Source organism: Polypterus senegalus, chromosome 9 (genome assembly GCF_016835505.1).
Source record: "Polypterus senegalus isolate Bchr_013 chromosome 9, ASM1683550v1, whole genome shotgun sequence".
NCBI lineage: Eukaryota > Metazoa > Chordata > Cladistia > Polypteriformes > Polypteridae > Polypterus > Polypterus senegalus.
The window spans coordinates 13810618-13832093 of record NC_053162.1 but is presented as its reverse complement, the minus strand read 5'-3'; the positions used below and the strand labels follow the sequence as shown (position 1 = coordinate 13832093).

The 21476-nt window shown below is 43.2% G+C and overlaps 1 protein-coding gene across 3 annotated transcripts in view; it reads left to right on the top strand.

Annotated features, from left to right (window-relative positions):
- Window positions 1-21476, top strand: part of LOC120535116 (protein crumbs homolog 1-like) — a 311568-nt gene that overhangs the window by 192457 nt on the left and 97635 nt on the right. For all 3 annotated transcript variants that reach the window (XM_039762712.1, XM_039762713.1, XM_039762714.1), the window contains one exon: window positions 5651-6352. In XM_039762712.1, the coding sequence (XP_039618646.1) occupies window positions 5651-6352 (702 nt within the window). The remainder of the gene's footprint in view (window positions 1-5650; window positions 6353-21476) is intronic.

Here is a 21476-nt window from a genome sequence, read left to right as displayed (position 1 = left end):
ATTGAAGAGTCACATAGTGTGGGGTCTCCTCAGTCTGTCAGTGGAGCAGGACGGTGACTGCAGTCTGACACTGAAGCTGCTCCTCTGTCTGGAGATGATCCTGTTCAGTGGATGCAGTGGATTCTCCATGATTGACAGGAGCCTGCTCAGTGCCCGTCACTCTGCTACGGATGTCAAACTGTCCAGCTCCGTGCCTACAGTAGAGCCTGCCTTCCTCATCAGTTTGTCCAGGCGTGAGGCGTCCCTCTTCTTTATGCTGCCTCCCCAGCACACCACCACATAGAAGAGGGCGCTCGACACAACCATCTGATAGAACATCTGCAGCATCTTATTGCAGATGTTGAAGGACATCAGCCTTCTAAGGAAGTATAGTCGACGCACAGAGCATCAGTATTGGCAGTCCAGTCCAATTTATCATCCAGCTGCACTCCCAGGTATTTATAGGTCTGCACCCTCTGCACAGTCACCTCTGATGATCACGGGGTCCATGAGGGGCCTGGGCCTCCTAACATCCACCACCAGCTCTTTGGTTTTGCTGGTGTTCAGGTGTAGGTGGTTTGAGTCGCACCATTTAACAAAGTCCTTGATTAGGTTCCTACATGTATATCTGAACAGTAAATGTGTATGTACAGTATATTATGCATGTATCCACTCTGTTCTTCACGGTAGTCTATTTTAATGACTAGGCTAGTAGACGGGGTAACTGAATGGTGAACTTTCAGGACTGACATGTTGCACTCCTATTAAGCACACGTGGCAATCTCGTCCGGAGGCCATGCACATAAACGGAGTTGACTGTTACTCCGAAATTCTGACTTTTAAGCCTGAGGGATCAAATTTATTTCTAATACCCCTTCTATGTCCATGTTTACCAATCACTAAGATTTCTGTTTTCTCCTTATTTAGTTTGAGAAAGTTACCAGTCATCCAATCGGAAATACTAACAAGACACAGGATCAGAGAGTCAAGAGTGTCAGGGTCATCAATCTCGTATCGATAAATAAAAGCTGTATGTCATCTGCAGAGCTGTGGTAGCTCACCTTGTGTTTTAAGATATTCTGACCCAATGGAAGCATGGAGATCAAAAAGAGCAGTGGACCCAAGAGAGACCCTTGTAGTTCACCATATACAACATGAGGGGTCTCCGAAGTAAAATCATCTCAACTAACAAAGAATCTTCTACCTGTCAAGTAAGACGCGTCAGGCTGCAGTGTGGTGCATGATCAGGGTCTTATTGCTTTTTCTGTATTGGACAGTATTTTACCCCGCAGTTGTTAGGGTCACATGTCGTGTTTCTAGAGGCGTGGTCTCCAGGGTCGTGACCTTGAGTTCATCAGTACAAGGTCAGCGATCGCACCACGCTTGATACCAATGTGCAGATAAATCCTTTAAATGCAATTAAAAACTCTCTTTTTGCTAGTTGATCTCCGTATCTTGCTTGGTTTTGACTTCTTCCCTGATTTTTGACTTTAATTCCTGCCTCTCTCGTCTCAGTTTCAGTCGCTTCGTTTATGTTTTATTTGTTTTGTTTTGCCTTTTGCACACATCTTCTGGTTTGTCTCCAAATTATGAATTTTCTGTTTCTTGCCAAGCCACGACACTATGTGGAGGACAAGGAAGATGTAATGTTCATGTCAGAGGAAAATGTGGAAGTCACTACACCTTGGGGTGGGGTAGGCCACAATAACACAATGGGCACGGCAATCGTTTGGGTCGGGCACTGACGCTCTACCCTGTCAAAGTCAAAGTGAACTTTATTGTCATCTCAACCATATACTAGTATACAGATACACGAAATTTCGAAGCTCAGGGTCCACAGTGTACAACATGATGTGCAAATAATAAATTAAAAATAGAATAAAAATTTCAAAATTAAAAATTAAAACACAAACAAGACAAGACATTGTGCAAAGATAGGACAAAGTAGTAGCAGCAATATTGATGTGTAAGATATGTAATATAATAAATAATAGATGTAGATAATACAGAGATTATCAGTGTATGATAATAGTTGTTGAAGACGTGTGTAAACAATGACAGGTCAGAATGTTTCACAGCAGAAGGATATCAAGAGTGTCAAAATACTTAAAGGTCAGTATGAGATTTTCAGTTCTTTTCTACATGCACACTAATCTTTACAAGACAGTGGTTTTCATGTATAAAAGTTCTGTTATTAAAGATGGTTGAGGCTGTGTGGAAGGTCCCAGGGGGCAGCCTGGTGTTAAGGAGTCTAACAGCTTGGGGGTAGATCTGGCTCTGATGCTGCAATATCTTCTCTTGGATGGCAGAAGTGTGAAAAGTCCATGTGAGGGGTGTAAGGGGTCCTGCACAATGCTGCAGGCCTTGCGGACACTGCGTCTGTAAAATATGTCCTGTAGTGAAGGGAGAGGCACCCCAATAATATTCTCTGCTGTCTTCACTATCCTTTGCAGGCGCTTGCGGGCAGATATGTTGCAGTTTCCATACCAGACAGTGATGTAGCTGGTCAGGACACTCTCCAGGGTGCCTTTGTAGAACATGGTGAGGATGGAAGGGGGAAGACATGTTTGCTTCAGCCGCCTCAGGAAGTGTAGTCTCTGCTGGGCTTTCTTGATTAGTGATGAGGTGTTATGTGTCTACGTACGTTCCTCAGTTATGTGCACACCGAGGAACTTGGTACTCCTAACAATCTCCACATCTAAACCATTGATGCTGAGTGGGATGTGGGCAGGACGTGATTTTCTGAAGTCCACGATTATCTCTTTTGTCTTGTTGACATTGAGAGGTAGATTGTTGTCTTCACGCCGTGCAGACAGCCGTTTCACCTCATCTTTGTATGCTGTTTCATCATCCCTGCTTATCAGTCCTATCACCGTCGTATCATCCGCAAACTTGATGATGTGATTGGTGTTGTGCGTGGCGGTGCAGTCGTGAGTCAGCAGGGTGAACAGCAGTGGACTAAGCACACAGCCCAGCGGTGCTCCAGTGCTCAGTGTGATGATGCTGGAAGTGTTGTGGCCCATCCGAACTGACTGGGGCCTCTCTGTCAAGAAGTCCAGGATCCAATTGCAGAGGGTGGTGTACAGGGCCAACCTGCTCAGTTTTACAACCAGCTTTGGAGGGATGATTGTGTTGAAGGCAGAGCTAAAGTCTATGAGCAGCATCCTGACATATGTGTCTTTTTTATCCAGATGTGTCAGGGAGAGGTGAAGGGCAGAGCATATGGCATCCTCAGTTGACCTGTTTGAGCGGTCATGCCCAAATAGAAAAAAAGATTACAAAATAAATCTTTCGACATTTGCTCGAGCAGGGCCTATGTGCGCTGGTGACCGTTTTAAAACATATCACACAAAACTCGTACACAACAGTACAGGAGTGGGCTCTAGACGGACCGTCTCTACCGTCATTATGTTGGTTCTGTTACACATAACAACAGTTTTCTGTTTTTGAAAATCATTGAACACTTTTGGCTTGTCTGTCTGTCGTTAAACGTAATGCTGAGGAGGCCGCAATTTTGTTATATTTTGAAAAAGTGTTGATAAGAGGTGCTCGAAGCCTATCAAGTTCAAGTTAATACTGAAAACTGTTAGCTTTACAACATAACTTGCGTACTTCACATTCAACAGCACAGATAACCTCAGATACAAATCAGAAACACCTCAAGAGCTTCAGTATGTCACCAGGGCCCAGACGCGGTTCACTCACGAGGTGTCCTTGCTGGGATTCATGGACATGATGGTCCGTCTTCAGATTGCTTCCTCTATGAAAGAGCTGCACTCCAGAATACCGCAGAAAGAGCCAAGGCCTAGTCCTGCTGAATTCATCTCATTCCTGTAGCTACCACTGTAAGGGACTACACCAGGGGGGTCCAACTCCGTCCTGGAGAGCCACAGTGGCTACAGGTTTTCAATTAGCGACTTGTTTGTGCTGCTACTACTACTACTAATAATAATACATTTTAAGTAATATAGTGCTTTTCCCATGCTCAAGTCGCTTCATTTATTTTATGTGCTATTTAAGACTCCTTTAAATTAGGGCTGAGCAACATCAGTGGTCCTGGAGGGGCTGCACTGACTTTGGGTTTTTTTCCAACCCAATTGCTTCATGAGAAATCATTCATTGCTGTTAAAGCACTTATTGCTCAAGTGACATTCTTCTGCTTCATTTTAGTGATATCGTTTGTTAAGATTTTGAAAGCTACATTGCTTATTTTCACCTTAAACCGCTGTATTCATAGTTTGAACTGCTCCTTATTAGCAATAAGATGGAAATGACAAAGGAGCCAGCAGTTCTCCATCGAGCTCGTCTCCATATACACCCCTATCAATTATACATATACATATATACATGTATTATATAGTGCCTGTCTATCTATCTATCTATTATACATATATATATACTATATATACATATATTATATAGTGCCTGTCTATCTATCTATTATACATATATATATATATATATATATATATATATATATATATATATATATATATATATACTGTATATATACATATACAGTAATCCCTCCTCGATCACGGGGGTTGCGTTCCAGACCCCCCCGCGATAGGTGAAAATCCGCGAAGTAGAAACCATATGTTTGTATGGTTATTTTTAAATATTTTAAGCCCTTATAAACTCTCCCACCCTGTTAACATTATTAGAGCCCTCTAGACATGAAATAACACCCTTTAGTCAAAAGTTTAAACTGTGCTCCATGACAAGACAGAGATGACAGTTCTTTCTCACAATTAAAAGAATGCAAACATATCTTCTCTTCAAAGGAGCACCGTCAGGAGCAGAGAATGTCAGAGAGAGAGAGAAAAGCAAACAATCAAAAATCAATACGGGCTGTTGGGCTTTTAACTATGTGCACTGCGATAAAGCAGCTGCAAAGAAGGGAGCAATGTGAAGGTAGTCTTTCAGCATTTTTTAGAGGAGTGTCAGTATCTTCTAGGCAAACAGCCCCTCTGCTCACATCTCCTTTGTCAGGCGCAGAGAATGTCAGAGAGAGTGAGAGAGAACGAGAAAAGCAAACAATCAAGCACCGCTCGGGAAGCACATCGTATATCATTGAGGAGTTTTATTTAATACGTAATACATGCTCTGATTGGGTAGCTTCTAAGCCATCCGCCAGTAGTGTCCTTTGTATGAAATCAACTGGGCAAACAAACTGAGGAAGCATGTGCCATAAATTAAAAGACCCATTGTCTGCAGAAATCCGTGAAAAATGTGTGATATATATTTAGATATGCTTACATTTAAAATCCGCGATGGAGTGAAGCCGCGAAAGTCGAAGCACGATATAGCGAGGGATTACTGTATATATATAGCACCTATCTATCTATCTATCTATCTATCTATCTATCTATCTATCTATCTATCTATCTATCTATCTATCTATCTATCTATCTTTCTGATCCCTTGTAATATTCACAGTTGGTGTGTGACTTGCGCTCGATGTCCGCTAAAACTCTGAATTTCACTAAGATGTTTTGTGAACGCTGTGCATGTTATGTTAAGGTCCTGGTAAATGAACAGACTGCTAGATCTCCGTGTTGTCTGTACCATTTCATGTACAAACTCCTCCTTGGTGACTTGGGTCGTCTCTTTATCGATTTACTTCACTCCAGTGCTTCTTATTCTTTCATTTTGTTTTTTTCTGTTTTAGGCATCTTCTGTACGGAAGCCATGGACAGGTGTTTATCATCCCCTTGCCTGAATAACGGCGTCTGCAGATCTGTTCTGGATGACTATGTCTGCGATTGTCAAACTGAACCCTTGTTTTACGTCGGGAAAAACTGTGAAGATCTTTATAATGCCTGTGCCAACCAGCCATGCCATGCCTCCAGGAACTGTACAAGTGAGCCAGGCAAGTCAGAATTCAGCTGCGGGTGCCCCCTAGGATTTGCGGGAGCAGATTGCACCATCAACATCAACGAATGTGAGAGCAATCCCTGCCAGGGATATCAGACCGAATGTGTGGACGGAGTCAATGGGTACACCTGTCAGTGTCCTAATGGCTACATGGGCGAGGACTGCCAGGCTGCTATAAACAACTGCTCTGCAGGACCCTGCAGAAATAATGCCACTTGTGTAGATGTGCCCGGTGGCTACCAGTGTAGATGCCAGGCAGGTTTCCAAGGAGAGCACTGCGAGGAAAACATTGACGAATGCCAATCCAGCCCTTGCAAGAATGGTGCCATCTGCTTGGACGGTCTAAATACCTACTGGTGCTTTTGTGTGCCCGGCTTCCAGGGGTACAACTGCGAGATTGACATCAACGAGTGCGCCTCCCGGCCGTGTGAGAATAACAGCACCTGCGTCAATGAGAAGGACCATTACATGTGCATGTGCCAACCGGGGTACACAGGCAAGTAGGCCGTACTGGGCAATGGCACTGCTGGGTGCACATAGACTTGTGAACAAGAAGGAGGGGCAGTTAGGCAGGCCTTGTAAGGAGACCTATAAGGACTATTCACCTTCTTGGAAGTTTTCATATTTTAGTGTTATACAGTACACATGGAATGACAAAGGACTGACGTTGGCAGTTTGTGTCACTGAGCAACAGAAAAAGACTCTAATGTCACAGTGCAAACAGATCTCTGCAAGGTGGTCTCGAATTAATTACAAATTCTTCTTCTTGTTCTTTCGACTGCTCCCGTTAAGGGTCACCACAGCAGATCATCTTTTTCTATCCCTTCCTGTCATATATCTTTCTCTGTCACACCCACCACCTTTATTGATGTCCCCTCTCACCACATTCATAAACCTTTGCTTAGGCCTTCCTCTTCTCCTCTTCCCTGGCAGCTCTATCCTTAGCACCCTTCTCCCAATATACCCCTCATCTCTCTTCTAATCATGTCCATACCAACACAATCTCGCCTCTCTGACTTTGTCTCCCAACCTTCCAACTTGAGCTGATCCTCTAATGTCCTCATTTCTAATCCTGTCCATCCTCGTCACACCCAGTGCACATCTTAGCATCTTTAACTCTGCCACCTCCAGCTCTGTCTTCTGTTTTTTAGTCAAATAACTGAGGGCATAAGTATTGCATTTTCAGTAGATGCCCCTTTGGCATATGTGTGCACAGGTCTCTCTCTGTCTCTCTGCCATTTTCATCCTTCTTCTTGGCAGAACTGCTCAGACTCTGTCAAGTGTCATAGAGATGGTCAGTGATCAGCCTTTGTCAAGTCCTCACCTGGACTGAGCTCTGGACTTCTGGCTCGGCCACACCAGGACATTCACAATGTTGTTTTGATGCCATTCCTGTGGAGCTTTGGGTTTTTGCTTGGGCTCGCTGTCTCTTTCCAAGGTGCAGGTGTTTTGTCTTGGTAGAGTTCTCTATGACTCGACTTTCCTCTTTTTGTATTATTAATGTGTAGAATTTGTCAGAATGCCTCAAATCTCACCGACTTGTCACTCTTTATAAGGTATTGTACTTTATAACTTTTCCCCACCCTTCCATCTACATTTATAACCTCAGGCAATTACAGAGAGTAAAGGACAAGCAGAAGTTAAGTTACACTGTAAATAACATATTATTGATAATATTCATAAATAATACTAATAAGCAAAGTACAAGTGAATACTGGCAACCATACAACCTGATAAATGCTGATGTGTAGTTTCAAGCGGCACACAGACTTGTTAGTTACTTAAAATGTCTCGTTAAGTCCTCATTTTTGGTCAGAACAGACCGCATGCCTGTCTCAAGATGGCTGCCGAGCCGTGTTCTTCATTGTGTTGTCCTTTTCAGTTCATGGGGTGTGAGATGCTCCTTCATCAGTTGGTAAGAGAGCTTTTGGGGGGTAAAACAAGCAAATTTCTAGATTTCCTGTCCAAACCTTACAGCCAATAGGGCGCCGTGGTACTTAAAGGCTTCTGATACAAGCCAATTCCAAACAGCCATACTTCAGACCAACGGGGCACAGAATACCTTCACACCTGCCACCCCCCAAAACCATTTGTTGAGCTGATGTTTGCCAGCTAGGCAGACTGGCTTTCCTGTGGGGGTTGACTGACAGATAGATAGATAGATCTAAACAGCACTGATAGATAGATAGATAGATAGATAGATAGATAGATAGATAGATAGATAGATAGATAGATAGATAGATAGATAGATAGATAGATAGATAGATAGATAGATAGATAGATAGATAGATACTTTATTAATCCCAAGGGGAAATTCACATACTCCAGCAGCAGCACACTGAAAATAAAAAAAACAATATTAAATTAAGGAGTGATAACAATGAAGGTTTAACAGACAGTCTATAACTTTGTATAATGTTAACGTTTACCCCCCCACCCCCCGGTGGAACTGAAGAGTCACATAGTGTGGGGTCTCCTCAGTCTGTCAGTGGAGCAGGATGGTGACAGCAGTCTGTCTCTGAAGCTGCTCCTCTGTCTGGAGATGATCCTGTTCAGTGGATGCAGTGGATTCTCCATGATTGACAGAAGTCTGCTCAGCGCCCTTCGCTCTCCCACAGATGTCAAACTGTCCAGCTCAGTGCCTACAATAGAGCCTGCCTTCTTCACCAGTTTGTCCAGGCGTAAGGCGTCCCTCTTCTTTATGCTGCTTCCCCCAGCACACCACCACGTAGAAGAGGGCGCCACAACCGTCTGGTAGAACATCTGCAGCATCTTATTGCAAATGTTGAAGGACACCAGCTCTTTCTTGCACAGAGCATCAGACTGAGAGGGTCCTGCAGAGAATCACTTGCCAAACTGGTTTGAGGTACTTCCCCCCAACCCTGTTGTTAAATTGCAAGGACACTCAGTCCTAAAGGTGTGTGTTTTACTTTACCATACAAATAAGGACAAAATATTTATCAACTTATATGCAATCTTTCACACCACAACAGCAGGTTTCTGGCAAGACCTCACCACGTTTTCCTCCAAGGGATTTTCTTGTCATTTTTTTTTCTTCATTCATTTCATCCCATCAAGTCTTTCCAAGCCTCCTGCACAGAAGAAATCTCCACAGTCTGATGCTGCCATCTTCACGCTTCTCAAAGCTCAATTTGGGTCAACTTTGGGCTGACTTTGGAGACTCCCATGTGACTTCTGGCAGTCTGTAGCCGAGATGCCATGTGTGTGTGTGTGTGTGTGTCTGTTTTATCTCTTTGCTACTCTCCCGTAAAGCAGCGACTGGTGAAAGGGCGACAGTCGCTGTCTGGAGAGTCTCAGAAATCTGATCCACTGTAGCTTGTGACTCCTGTGGTGTTCTCAGAGGTCTCCTCACTTGTGTTTTTCAGTTTCTGTGGATGGCCTGCTCTCGGCAGATTGACGGCTCTGCCATGTCCTTTTCATTTCATTTCATTAGAGATATTTACTAATAATAATAATAATTCCTTACATGTTGTAACAAGACCACTAGGGGGTATGCCAGCCACCCAGCCCGACACAGACAGACGCTAGAGGCACACTTATAAAAACACATTTTTTTCTTTTTTTGAAGTGCAGCATATCATTTATTCTCCTTCGTCTTCTTCCTTAGCATTTCCCATTTTTATATGGAATCAACCTTCTGACTACCAGTGTAGACCCTCGGCCACAGAGCCACTACTCCGTTGAGTGCCTCATATAACTAACATATTAAAAAATGCAGTCTCATGAATGAGACATGGCAAACTCAGATATAAAGCGTATTCTATAATATACAAAATGTTACGATTTTTGTTCAGTTTGTTTCTAATACCTGACACCAAAACAACTGCTTCAGATGCAGAAGTGAGAGACCTCGATTAGTTTAGAAGTTTAATAAATGCTGAATACACATTTGAGTGCAGGAACTAAAGGGAATTGAAATCTTCATGAGGGGCGTCTGTTCACCAGCGAAACAGCGGAGGGGCTCCAGAAAGGGGGTCAATTTATGGACCTCATAGTGTCTGAAGTGCTCAGATCTGTCCGAGGCCTAAAACCATCCTGACTGCAGCTGGACTCTATTGGGTAGGTTGTGCATGCGGTGGGTATCAAAAAAAAGGGGGGCAATTACAATATAATACACAAGTAATCCAGGGCGCGAGCCCACCGCAGGGCACACACTCACACCAAGCACATACTAGGGACAATTTAAAATCGCCAATGCACCTAACGTGCATGGCTTTCAACTGTGGGAGGAAACCGGAGCACCCGGAGGACACGAGGAGAACATGCAAACTCCATGCAGGGAGGATCCGGGTCTCCTTACTGCAAGGCAGCAGCGCTACCCACTGCACCACCGTGCCGCCCCAAGTAATCCTCAATACAATATTATAGTGCACTACATTGGGATCCACATTCAGACCACACGGTAAGCCCCCGTCCGCCGGCCTCACCAGCACCTCTTCCAGCAGCAAACCCCAGCCTTTCCTAGTTGGTTGGCCATCCAAGTTCTGGCCGTGCTTAGCTGCAGGTGGACAACTTTCTTCTGAAGCGCAGGTGGTGTGGCTACTGGACTTGGGCATTTTCTTATCTCCATCCCCTTATTGCAAATGAGCCTTGTTCAGGAAACAACTAATAAATTGCAACGTACAGATACAGGAGATGTTCTGCAGCAATTCAAGTAAATGAAGCCTTGCAAGATGAAGCAAACAATCTGCACGGGTGTCCCAACTTGTGTTGATTACTTAAAAACCTTCTGTGTGTCTTAAAGCAGAGTTGGCACAGACTGTAATCAGGGTCCAGGAGGCTGATTAATACTCGGCCCACTCCGATGTCTGTAGTCCGGTGAGCGTTTGTTCATTTATTCGTTCATTCATTCATTGATTCATTTATTTTCCGAACCCGTTTATTTCAAAGCCTTTCCAGAACACACCTGAACAGGATGCCATTTTAATGCTGGGCACACTCTCGCCACCCACATTGCTGTGGTTACTCGCACAAAATGGCCAAAGTGGCGTGAAATCTCCAGAATTAAGCCTGGAGTGCCCACCAGCCTGTCCAGAAGTGGAGCACACAGAGACAGCCCAAGCTCCCACTATCCCAGCTGGACTGGGCCTACCCACCCGGCGCTCAGAATACACCACAGCAGAGGCTCTGAATGCTTCTGTGAATGACAGATTCCAGTTTCCTTACTGTCGACAATACAATACTGCACTACATTAGCTAAGTGGTGGCTCTGAGGATAGGGATCTGCACTGACAATCGGACGGTCGCCGGTTCAAATCCTGTAAATGCCAATAGGGACTCTGCTCTGTTGGGCCCTTAACCTGCAATTGCTGAGCGCTTTGACTAGTGAGAAAAGTGCTATATAAATGCAAAGAATTATTATTATAATTGTTATCCACATTCAGACCACAGGGTAAGAGCCCCCTAATGGCCTCACCAGCACCCCTTCCAGCCTTTCCTAGTTGGTCTGCCATCCAAGTACTGGCCGTGCTTAGCTGCAGGTGGATGACCTTCTGAAGCGCGGGTGGGGCGGCTGCTGGTCTTTTCTAATCTCCATCCCCTGACTTGCGCTTTTCACAGAGTTGCTTGGCGTGTTCTTTTGTCTTCTTTGTGAAGGTTAGCCCGCCATGCTGGTGACTTTACATTATCAACGCCAATCAGGTGGTCTCCATTGAACTAATTAGCAACACGAGTGATGATCAAGGGGTGTCATATTAAATGGGGTGAATACTTATGAGATCTGTTATTTAGTTTTTTGTTTTTGTTTTTTTGATATTTGTAAATAACTTAGACCACTTTGCAGAGATCTGTCTTCACTTTGACATTAAAGAGTCTTTCTCTGTTAATCGGTTGTCAGAAATGCCAAATGAAATCCACTGTAAGTTAATGTTGTATAGCAATAAAATGTGAAAACCTCTCAGAAGGTGAAGACTTTTTATGGTACCGGTTACCTATATGACAACTCTAGGGGGTGCGCCAGCCACCCAGCCCGACACCGACAGACACAAGAGGCAACACTTGGGAAAACTCGCGCTATTTATTTTCTTTCTCTTGCACAGCACACAGTGCACCGATCAGCACTACAGGCTCAGTCCTTTTCTTTTCCTTTCCTTTCCTTTCTTTATTTCTTCTCTCTTCTGCCGCCTCCACTCTTCTTCTGCAAGCTCTGTCCTCCTCCTCCCAACTCTGGCTCTCAGAATGGAGTGAGGCAGCCCCTTTTATAGTTCACCCCCAGATGTGCTCCATGTGCTTTCTGACGCTCTTCCTGCAGCAATTCCTGGTGTGGTGGAAGTACTGTAGTCCAGGGCTTTGGGATCGTCCAGGCACCCCCTGGCGGCGGCCACGGTCCCCAACAGGGCTGAACTTCCAAGCTCCAGTCCCGTGGCCCCGATGCAAACCAAAGGGGCTGCCCTCTCATGTCCCAGGCGAGGTATTGCCTCTCTCCTGGTCCTTCTACATTCCAGGCGTCCCAGCTGGGCTTCTGTACATCCATCCATTTGTTCATTTCGGCTTCTTTGACGTCCATTGGCACAGCTCTGGTACTCATGTTAAACTATGGCAACTGCAGGGGAGAAGTGAGCAGAGGTACTCTGCCGGTCAGAAGTTTTAGAACTCCTCAAATGTAATCAGTTGAACTGCAAAGAATGACCTAAAATGGTGAAAAGGTGGCCAGTAAAGTGCCCAAGGTTTAAATTGAAAGTTTTAAAGTTTACGTTAACAAAACAGAAAAAGGTAACATCACAATATTACAAATGGGCCTTCCTCAGGAAGCCTCAAGCCTCACCAGCACCTCTTCCAGCAGCAAACCCCAGCCTTTCCTAGTTGGTCGGCCATCCAAGTTCTGGCCATGCTTAGCTGCAGGTGGACAACCTTCTTCTGAAGTGCAGGTGGTGTGGCTCCTGGACTTGGATAATTTCTTATCTCCATCCCCTTATTACAAATGAGCCTCCTTCAGGAAACAGCTAATAAGTTACAACGTACAGATGGATGTTCTGCAGCAATTCAAGTAAATGAAGCCTTGCAAGTCAAAGCAAACAATTTGCACAGGTGTCCCAACTTGTGTTGATTACTTAAAAACCTTCTGTTGGCACAGAGACTGTAATCAGGGTCCAGGATGCTGATTAATACTCGGCTCACTCCGATGTCTGTAGTCTGGTGACCGTTTTTTCATTCATTTGTTCATTTTCCAAGCCTGTTTATTTCAAAGCCTTTCCAGAACACGCCTGGACAGGATGCCATTTTAATGCTGGGCACACTCCTGCACCCACATTGCTGTGGTTACTCGCACAAAATGGTCAAAGTGGCGTGAGATCTCCAGAATTAAACCTGGAGTGCCCACCAGCCTGCCCAGAAGTAGAGCACACAGAGACAGCCCAAGCTCCCACTATCCCAGCTGGACTGGGCCTACCCACCCAGTGCTCAGAATACACCACAGCAGAGGCTCTGAATGCTTCTGTGAATGAGAGATTCCAGTTCCCTTACTGTCGACAACACAACAGTGCACTGCATTGGGATCCACATTCAGACCACAGGGTAAGAGCCCTCTGCTGGTCTCACCAGCACCTCTTCCAGCCTTTCCTAGTTGGTCTGCCATCCAAGTACTGGCCGGGCCTGGCCGTACTTAGCTGCAGGTGGATGACCTTCTTCTGAAGCACAGGTGGTGCGGCTGCTGGTCTTTTCTTATCTCCATCCCCTGACTTGTGCTTTTCACAGAGTTGCTTGGCGTGTTCTTTTGTCTTCATTGTGAAGGTTAGGCCGCCATGCTGGTGAGTTTACAGTAGACGCCAATCAGGTGGTCTCCATTGAACTAATTGGCGGCACAAGTGATGATCGAGGGGTGTCATATTAAATGAGGTGAATACTTATGAGATCTGTTTTGGTTTTTTTTTTTTGATATCTGTAAATAACTTAGACCACTTTGCAATGTGTCCCCACTTTGTCATTCTGGGTTATTCAGTGTAGACTGATGGGGAAAAAATGGCAAACTTATCCATTTAGAATGAAATCTACAACACAATAAAGTGTGCGGAAAGTCAAGGGGTCTGAATACACACTGTATCCCTTGTATACTAAACCCAGCCACCATTATTAGGACCATTGGAAAGAATCATCTTGTTGTCACAGGACCAGCAGACTCTGTTGACCTTCCTTTCATGTGTGTTTGTTGCAAATGGCATAATGTGATTAGTGCAAAAGAAAGCACAGCAGTTTAACTACAGCAGAGACCACCAGAGGCAGACCTGACCAGACCGTAGATAAGGTCAGCGTGTTCACATCTGTGGCCTCATAGCACCCTCTGCTGGGCATAGGTGGAAACACACCAGGCTGCCTGCAGATGAAAACAAATCTCTCAGCTTCAGTCCTGTAATGGAGTTGCAGTCATTCAGACTTTGACCTGGTATTGGGTTCGCTGTGACACTAAATTAAACCGAATATCAGTCACAAAAACACTGAGTTAAGTTATTAAGTTATTAAATATTATGTACACATTACAACACATTAGTCACAAACCCACAAAAACAAATAGATATTTGAGCTGTAACAGCTCCCAATACTGAGCCCCCAGGCATCTCATTTAGTGCATTTGCATGCACTTCAGTTCCCCAATTATTGACAGAAATCTGATTTCTATACCGCCATGTCATCCCTGACCCCTACAGACAAATCGGGTTATTGTAATCTGAGAAATGTGATTAACAAACGTACAGCACCCTCCATAATTTCGCAGACAAAGACATATTTTACGTTGATTTCTCCCACTACTCCACAGTTTAATTTGTCCAGTCTGCAGTCATCCGTGGCCGGAATTTCAAGGCCCTATTGTGTCATTTAAGGAATGGCTTTGTCACTTCCACTCGCCCTGTCAAACCTGCAGCACAAAGTCTCCTCTTCTCAGTACAAACTGACACTTGCTTTTTCTCGACCTGCACTGTTAAGCTGCTGTGCTGAGAGGCGCCTGTGATCACGCAAGCTGGTGACCCTCAGAAACTTGACTTCTGATTGGCTGGTGACTTTGGCTCTGCCAGATCTTCTTCCTATCAGAGTTTCTTCCAGTTTCCAATTGCCTTTGGATTGTGTGGGACACCACTGGACTCACTGGCACTTTGATTTGTTTTACAGTTTCTCTAAATGAAAGGCCTACACTTCTAAGGGTAATAATGTTCTGTCTCATTTCATTTGCTGAAGAAGGCCCATTTGTAATATTCTCAAAATTTCCTTTTTTCAGTTGCTGCTAACCTAAACTTTAAATTCATTCATTGCATTTCCACTGATTATATTTGGAGAAAAACTGGAAAAACTGTGTTCTAAAACTTTTGGCTGGTAGTGTATGTGTGTGTCAATCAATATGTTGTGGTATAGAGTTGATACAGAAAGTCCAAAAAAACATTGTGGTGCCAGCCGGGTCACCCCGCTTAATACGACATCTCGAGTACAGCAAAAGAAACAAGTGTGCAACAGCAAAAAAAAAAAAAACAATCGGCAAAGCCTGCCGTTTAAAGAGACTGTCTTTATATATATAAAATATGTGTGTGTGTGCACATACCAGTACTACTACTACTACTCCATGTTCAGTCCCCAGTATACGTAGTATTCTTTACACACCATGTATTTTTAATTTGAGTCTCCAGCACAACAGTGACATCTGGTGGTTAATTGAACGATTGCTTGTGAAGTTCCTCACCTTCCCTATTTTCATACACTTAACTTTTGTGTCCATTATAGGAATAGGCAGGGGTTGTGCTGCCAGTGCGCACCATTGCTTCTCAGCGCCACCTACAGGATTTAGGGGAAACAAGCATTTTATGGTTAATGGGTTGAAGACAGTAAATTACTGAATTCACATTTTTGTAAGCTGATATTTAAAAGGACACTTGGCTCTTCTGATGAGCATTTTTTTTTGCCCTTGGTCCTTCCATCATCTGCTTTATCTTTACCTGCAACATTCCATTGTGCTCTCAAAAGATTCTTCCACTCTAATTATATTCTTAGTTTAGTGCCAGATATTCTTCATCCTTTAAAACGGGATATTTTCAAGCAATATTTGATGCAAATCTACTTTGAGAGTGTGTGTAAGGCACTATATGAAATGCCTTGCTGTAAGTTCAGTTCTGAGAGCTCACTGGCACTTTGATTTGTTTTACAGTTTCTCTAAATGAAAGGCCTACACTTCTAAGGGTAATAATGTTCTGTCTCATTTCATTTGCTATTTGCTGTTTTCTTCCCGTTATCACTGGAGTATTGCCCAAGCAGTACTTTAGAGGGTGTAGTAACACAGTCTGCTCCAACTCTGCTTTAAGACACACAGAGGGTTTTTAAGTAATCAACACAAGTTGGGACACCCGTGCAAATTGTTTGCTTCAACTTAAAGGCTTCCTTTACTTTAATTGCTGCAGACCTTCAGTAAGTTGTAACCTGTTAGTTGTTCCCTGAAGAAGGCCCATTTGTAATATTCTCAAAATTTCCTTTTTTCAGTTGCTGCTAACCTAAACTTTAAATTTAAACCTGAGGTACTTTACGGCATACCTTTTCGTCATTTTAGGTCATTCATTGCATTTCCACTGATTATATTTGGAGAAAAACTGTGTTCTAAAACTTTTGGCTGGTAGTGTATGTGTGTGTCAATCAATATGTTGTGGTATAGAGTTGATACAGAAAGTCCAAAAAACATTGTGGTGCCAGCGGTCACCCGCTTAATACGACATCTCGAGTACAGCAAAAGAAACAAGTGTGCAACAGCAAAAAAAAAAAAACAATCGGCAAAGCCTGCCGTTTAAAGAGATTAAAACTAAGATAGCGGAGCTCCGACCTGTGTGCTCAGTTCTGCTTCAAGTGAGACCTCATCATTCTAGGAATGGTCGGCTTTTAAAAGACTCTGACTGGTAGAGGCGGACTCGTGTGCCCTCATGGGGCGCCCCTTCAGCGCTGTGGATCAGAAAAGAAACAGTATTCTTAGTGACAGCGCCCTCTCCTGTCCCAGAGTTGAAATACATACCCGGAAGGTGATCCTCTGACTCGCATGTGTGACACTATATATACATATATATATATATATATCCATCCATCCATCCATTTTCCAACCCGCTGAATCCACACTAGTTGTTCCCCGCTTAGAAGTGAAACAGGACAGTGAGGAGGGCCCTTTCCGGCTCCCCACTCCTGATGTCACGCTTCACCCTCCCATCGGTCCACAGTCTCTGTCTCGGATTCGCACAAAATATATCACTGCAGCAAGCGAACTGTGATTCTTAGCATGATGAGAGAAGTTGCAAAATCAACTGGAATGTTCAAGCAAATTATAGAAAAAAACCCGATCTAAATCCATTAAGTAGTTCTCACATGAAAAGCAGACATACTGTACATACAGACAGACAGGCTGACGTTGGATTTTATATATATATATATATATATATATATATATATATATATATATATATACTGTATATATCAATCAAATAATGCAACACTAAAATCTGCGTGTCCAGTCCCTCAGTTTAGCTTTGGTGACGCCATCGAAAAAGGAAATCCAAGTGTGAAATGCGAGGAGGAGTAAAGGCATGCGAGACTGTTGCCTTGTATATAACTGGACAGGTGGGGAGGAAGGTGCCTGAAAATACGGAAACACGCTCAACAGGGTGGGAAAGCGTTCACTCAGCGTAAATACTGAGGAAAGATGCTGAAGGTGCACACAGGGCAAGAGACAGCAAATTTAGTTTAAATGATTCTATTATCTGCTTTTGATTATTATTATTACTATAATTATTGTTGTTGTTGGTGTTACTATGATGATAATAATGATGATTATTATTATTATTATTATTCTATTACCTGTCTTTATATATATAAAATATGTGTGTGTGTGCACATACCAGTACTACTACTACTACTCCATGTTCAGTCCCCAGTATACGTAGTATTCTTTACACACCATGTATTTTTAATTTGAGTCTCCAGCACAACAGTGACATCTGGTGGTTAATTGAACGATTGCTTGTGAAGTTCCTCACCTTCCCTATTTTCATACACTTAACTTTTGTGTCCATTATAGGAATAGGCAGGGGTTGTGCTGCCAGTGCGCACCATTGCTTCTCAGCGCCACCTACAGGATTTAGGGGAAACAAGCATTTTATGGTTAATGGGTTGAAGACAGTAAATTACTGAATTCACATTTTTGTAAGCTGATATTTAAAAGGACACTTGGCTCTTCTGATGAGCATTTTTTTTTGCCCTTGGTCCTTCCATCATCTGCTTTATCTTTACCTGCAACATTCCATTGTGCTCTCAAAAGATTCTTCCACTCTAATTATATTCTTAGTTTAGTGCCAGATATTCTTCATCCTTTAAAACGGGATATTTTCAAGCAATATTTGATGCAAATCTACTTTGAGAGTGTGTGTAAGGCACTATATGAAATGCCTTGCTGTAAGATCAGTTCTGAGAGCTCACTGGCACTTTGATTTGTTTTACAGTTTCTCTAAATGAAAGGCCTACACTTCTAAGGGTAATAATGTTCTGTCTCATTTCATTTGCTATTTGCTGTTTTCTTCCCGTTATCACTGGAGTATTGCCCAAGCAGTACTTTAGAGGGTGTAGTAACACAGTCTGCTCCAACTCTGCTTTAAGACACACAGAGGGTTTTTAAGTAATCAACACAAGTTGGGACACCCGTGCAAATTGTTTGCTTCAACTTAAAGGCTTCCTTTACTTTAATTGCTGCAGACCTTCAGTAAGTTGTAACCTGTTAGTTGTTCCCTGAAGAAGGCCCATTTGTAATATTCTCAAAATTTCCTTTTTTCAGTTGCTGCTAACCTAAACTTTAAATTTAAACCTGAGGTACTTTACGGCATACCTTTTCGTCATTTTAGGTCATTCATTGCATTTCCACTGATTATATTTGGAGAAAAACTGTGTTCTAAAACTTTTGGCTGGTAGTGTATGTGTGTGTCAATCAATATGTTGTGGTATAGAGTTGATACAGAAAGTCCAAAAAAAACATTGTGGTGCCAGCCGGGTCACCCCGCTTAATACGACATCTCGAGTACAGCAAAAGAAACAAGTGTGCAACAGCAAAAAAACAATCGGCAAAGCCTGCCGTTTAAAGAGATTAAAACTAAGATAGCGGAGCTCCGACCTGTGTGCTCAGTTCTGCTTCAAGTGAGACCTCATCATTCTAGGAATGGTCGGCTTTTAAAAGACTCTGACTGGTAGAGGCGGACTCGTGTGCCCTCATGGGCGCCCTTCAGCGCTGTGGATCAGAAAAGAAACAGTATTCTTAGTGACAGCGCCCTCTCCTGTCCCAGAGTTGAAATACATACCCGGAAGGTGATCCTCTGACTCGCATGTGTGACACTATATATACATATATATATATATATATCCATCCATCCATCCATTTTCCAACCCGCTGAATCCACACTAGTTGTTCCCCGCTTAGAAGTGAAACAGGACAGTGAGGAGGGCCCTTTCCGGCTCCCCACTCCTGATGTCACGCTTCACCCTCCCATCGGTCCACAGTCTCTGTCTCGGATTCGCACAAAATATATCACTGCAGCAAGCGAACTGTGATTTTTAGCATGATGAGAGAAGTTGCAAAATCAACTGGAATGTTCAAGCAAATTATAGAAAAAAACCCGATCTAAATCCATTAAGTAGTTCTCACATGAAAAGCAGACATACTGTACATACAGACAGACAGGCTGACGTTGGATTTATATATATATATATATATATATATATATATATATATATATATATATACTGTATATATCAATCAAATAATGCAACACTAAAATCTGCGTGTCCAGTCCCTCAGTTTAGCTTTGGTGACGCCATCGAAAAAGGAAATCCAAGTGTGAAATGCACGAGGAGGAGTAAAGGCGCATGCCGAGACTGTTGCCTTGTATATAACTGGACAGGTGGGGAGGAAGGTGCCTGAAAAATACGGAAACACGCTCAACAGGGTGGGAAACGTTCACTCGCGTAAATACTGAGGAAAGATGCTGAAGGTGCACACAGGGCAAGAGACAGCAAATTTAGTTTAAATGATTCTATTATCTGCTTTTGATTATTATTATTACTATAATTATTGTTGTTGTTGGTGTTACTATGATGATAATGATGATGATTATTATTATTATTATTATTCTATTACCTGTCTTTATATATATAAAATATGTGTGTGTGTGCACATACCAGTACTACTACTACTACTCCATGTTCAGTCCCCAGTATACGTAGTATTCTTTACACACCATGTATTTTTAATTTGAGTCTCCAGCACAACAGTGACATCTGGTGGTTAATTGAACGATTGCTTGTGAAGTTCCTCACCTTCCCTATTTTCATACACTTAACTTTTGTGTCCATTATAGGAACAGGCAGGGGTTGTGCTGCCAGTGCGCACCATTGCTTCTCAGCGCCACCTACAGGATTTAGGGGAAACAAGCATTTTATGGTTAATGGGTTGAAGACAGTAAATTACTGAATTCACATTTTTGTAAGCTGATATTTAAAAGGACACTTGGCTCTTCTGATGAGCATTTTTTTTTGCCCTTGGTCCTTCCATCATCTGCTTTATCTTTACCTGCAACATTCCATTGTGCTCTCAAAAGATTCTTCCACTCTAATTATATTCTTAGTTTAGTGCCAGATATTCTTCATCCTTTAAAACGGGATATTTTCAAGCAATATTTGATGCAAATCTATTTTGAGAGTGTGTGTAAGGCACTATATAAATCAGTTCTGAGAGCTCCTAATCCTAAATGGTCCACACTGGTGCACTTTGTGCAGAAATGAGTGGCATTATTGTACCAGTCCTCATCTCAGGGGTGGCCACTGATAATTACATTAAACAGTGGCATTGTGTTGGCAGATTTCTGACTAACGTGTATGTCCAGAGTCCAGTTTGCCTTTTGCTAACGGGCAGCACAGTGGTGGGGGGTCACAGTTCTACATCCTGGCTTGAAATCCATGCACCTGAATTCTATCTGTGTGGAGTTTGCACGTTCTCTCTCTGTCTCCGCAGGCTTTTCTTTTTTCTCCCAAATCCCAAAGACATGCAACTCTAAACCGGCTCAAGATGAGTGAGTGAGTGAGGGTGTGAATGTTAGCATGCCCTGTGACTGGCTGCCATCCCATTCAGGGCTGGTTGCACCCAATACTGTTGGCATAGTCACTAGCTAACCTGCAAACCAGAACTGGACAAGCAGTTTAGGAAAAGTGTGAATGGTTGTACCGTGGTTAGTGCTGCTCCTGCATGGACATGGACATGTAAGTTAGCTTTGCCCAGGATTGAGGGAATGTGGGCTGTAATGGGCTGGCATCCCATCCAGGGGGCTTGTTACTGCCTGGGTACAGACCCACCAAGTTTTAATCCCAAAAAGTTAACAAAATGAGTGGGTTTATTTTTTGTCACCAGATTTGTGTGTGCTAAGAGTCATAGGAGTCACATGACAGCAGAACATGTGAGCCGGGTAGGCAGAGTTGGAGGGGCCTGGTCAGTTTAGAGATTGGAATCCTGAATGATTAAAAGCCCCTAATGGGCCAAAGCCATCATCCAAAGCCAGGAACATAAATCTCTTAAAACAAATTGATTTTTATATTATATAGCGCCTTTCACAGTG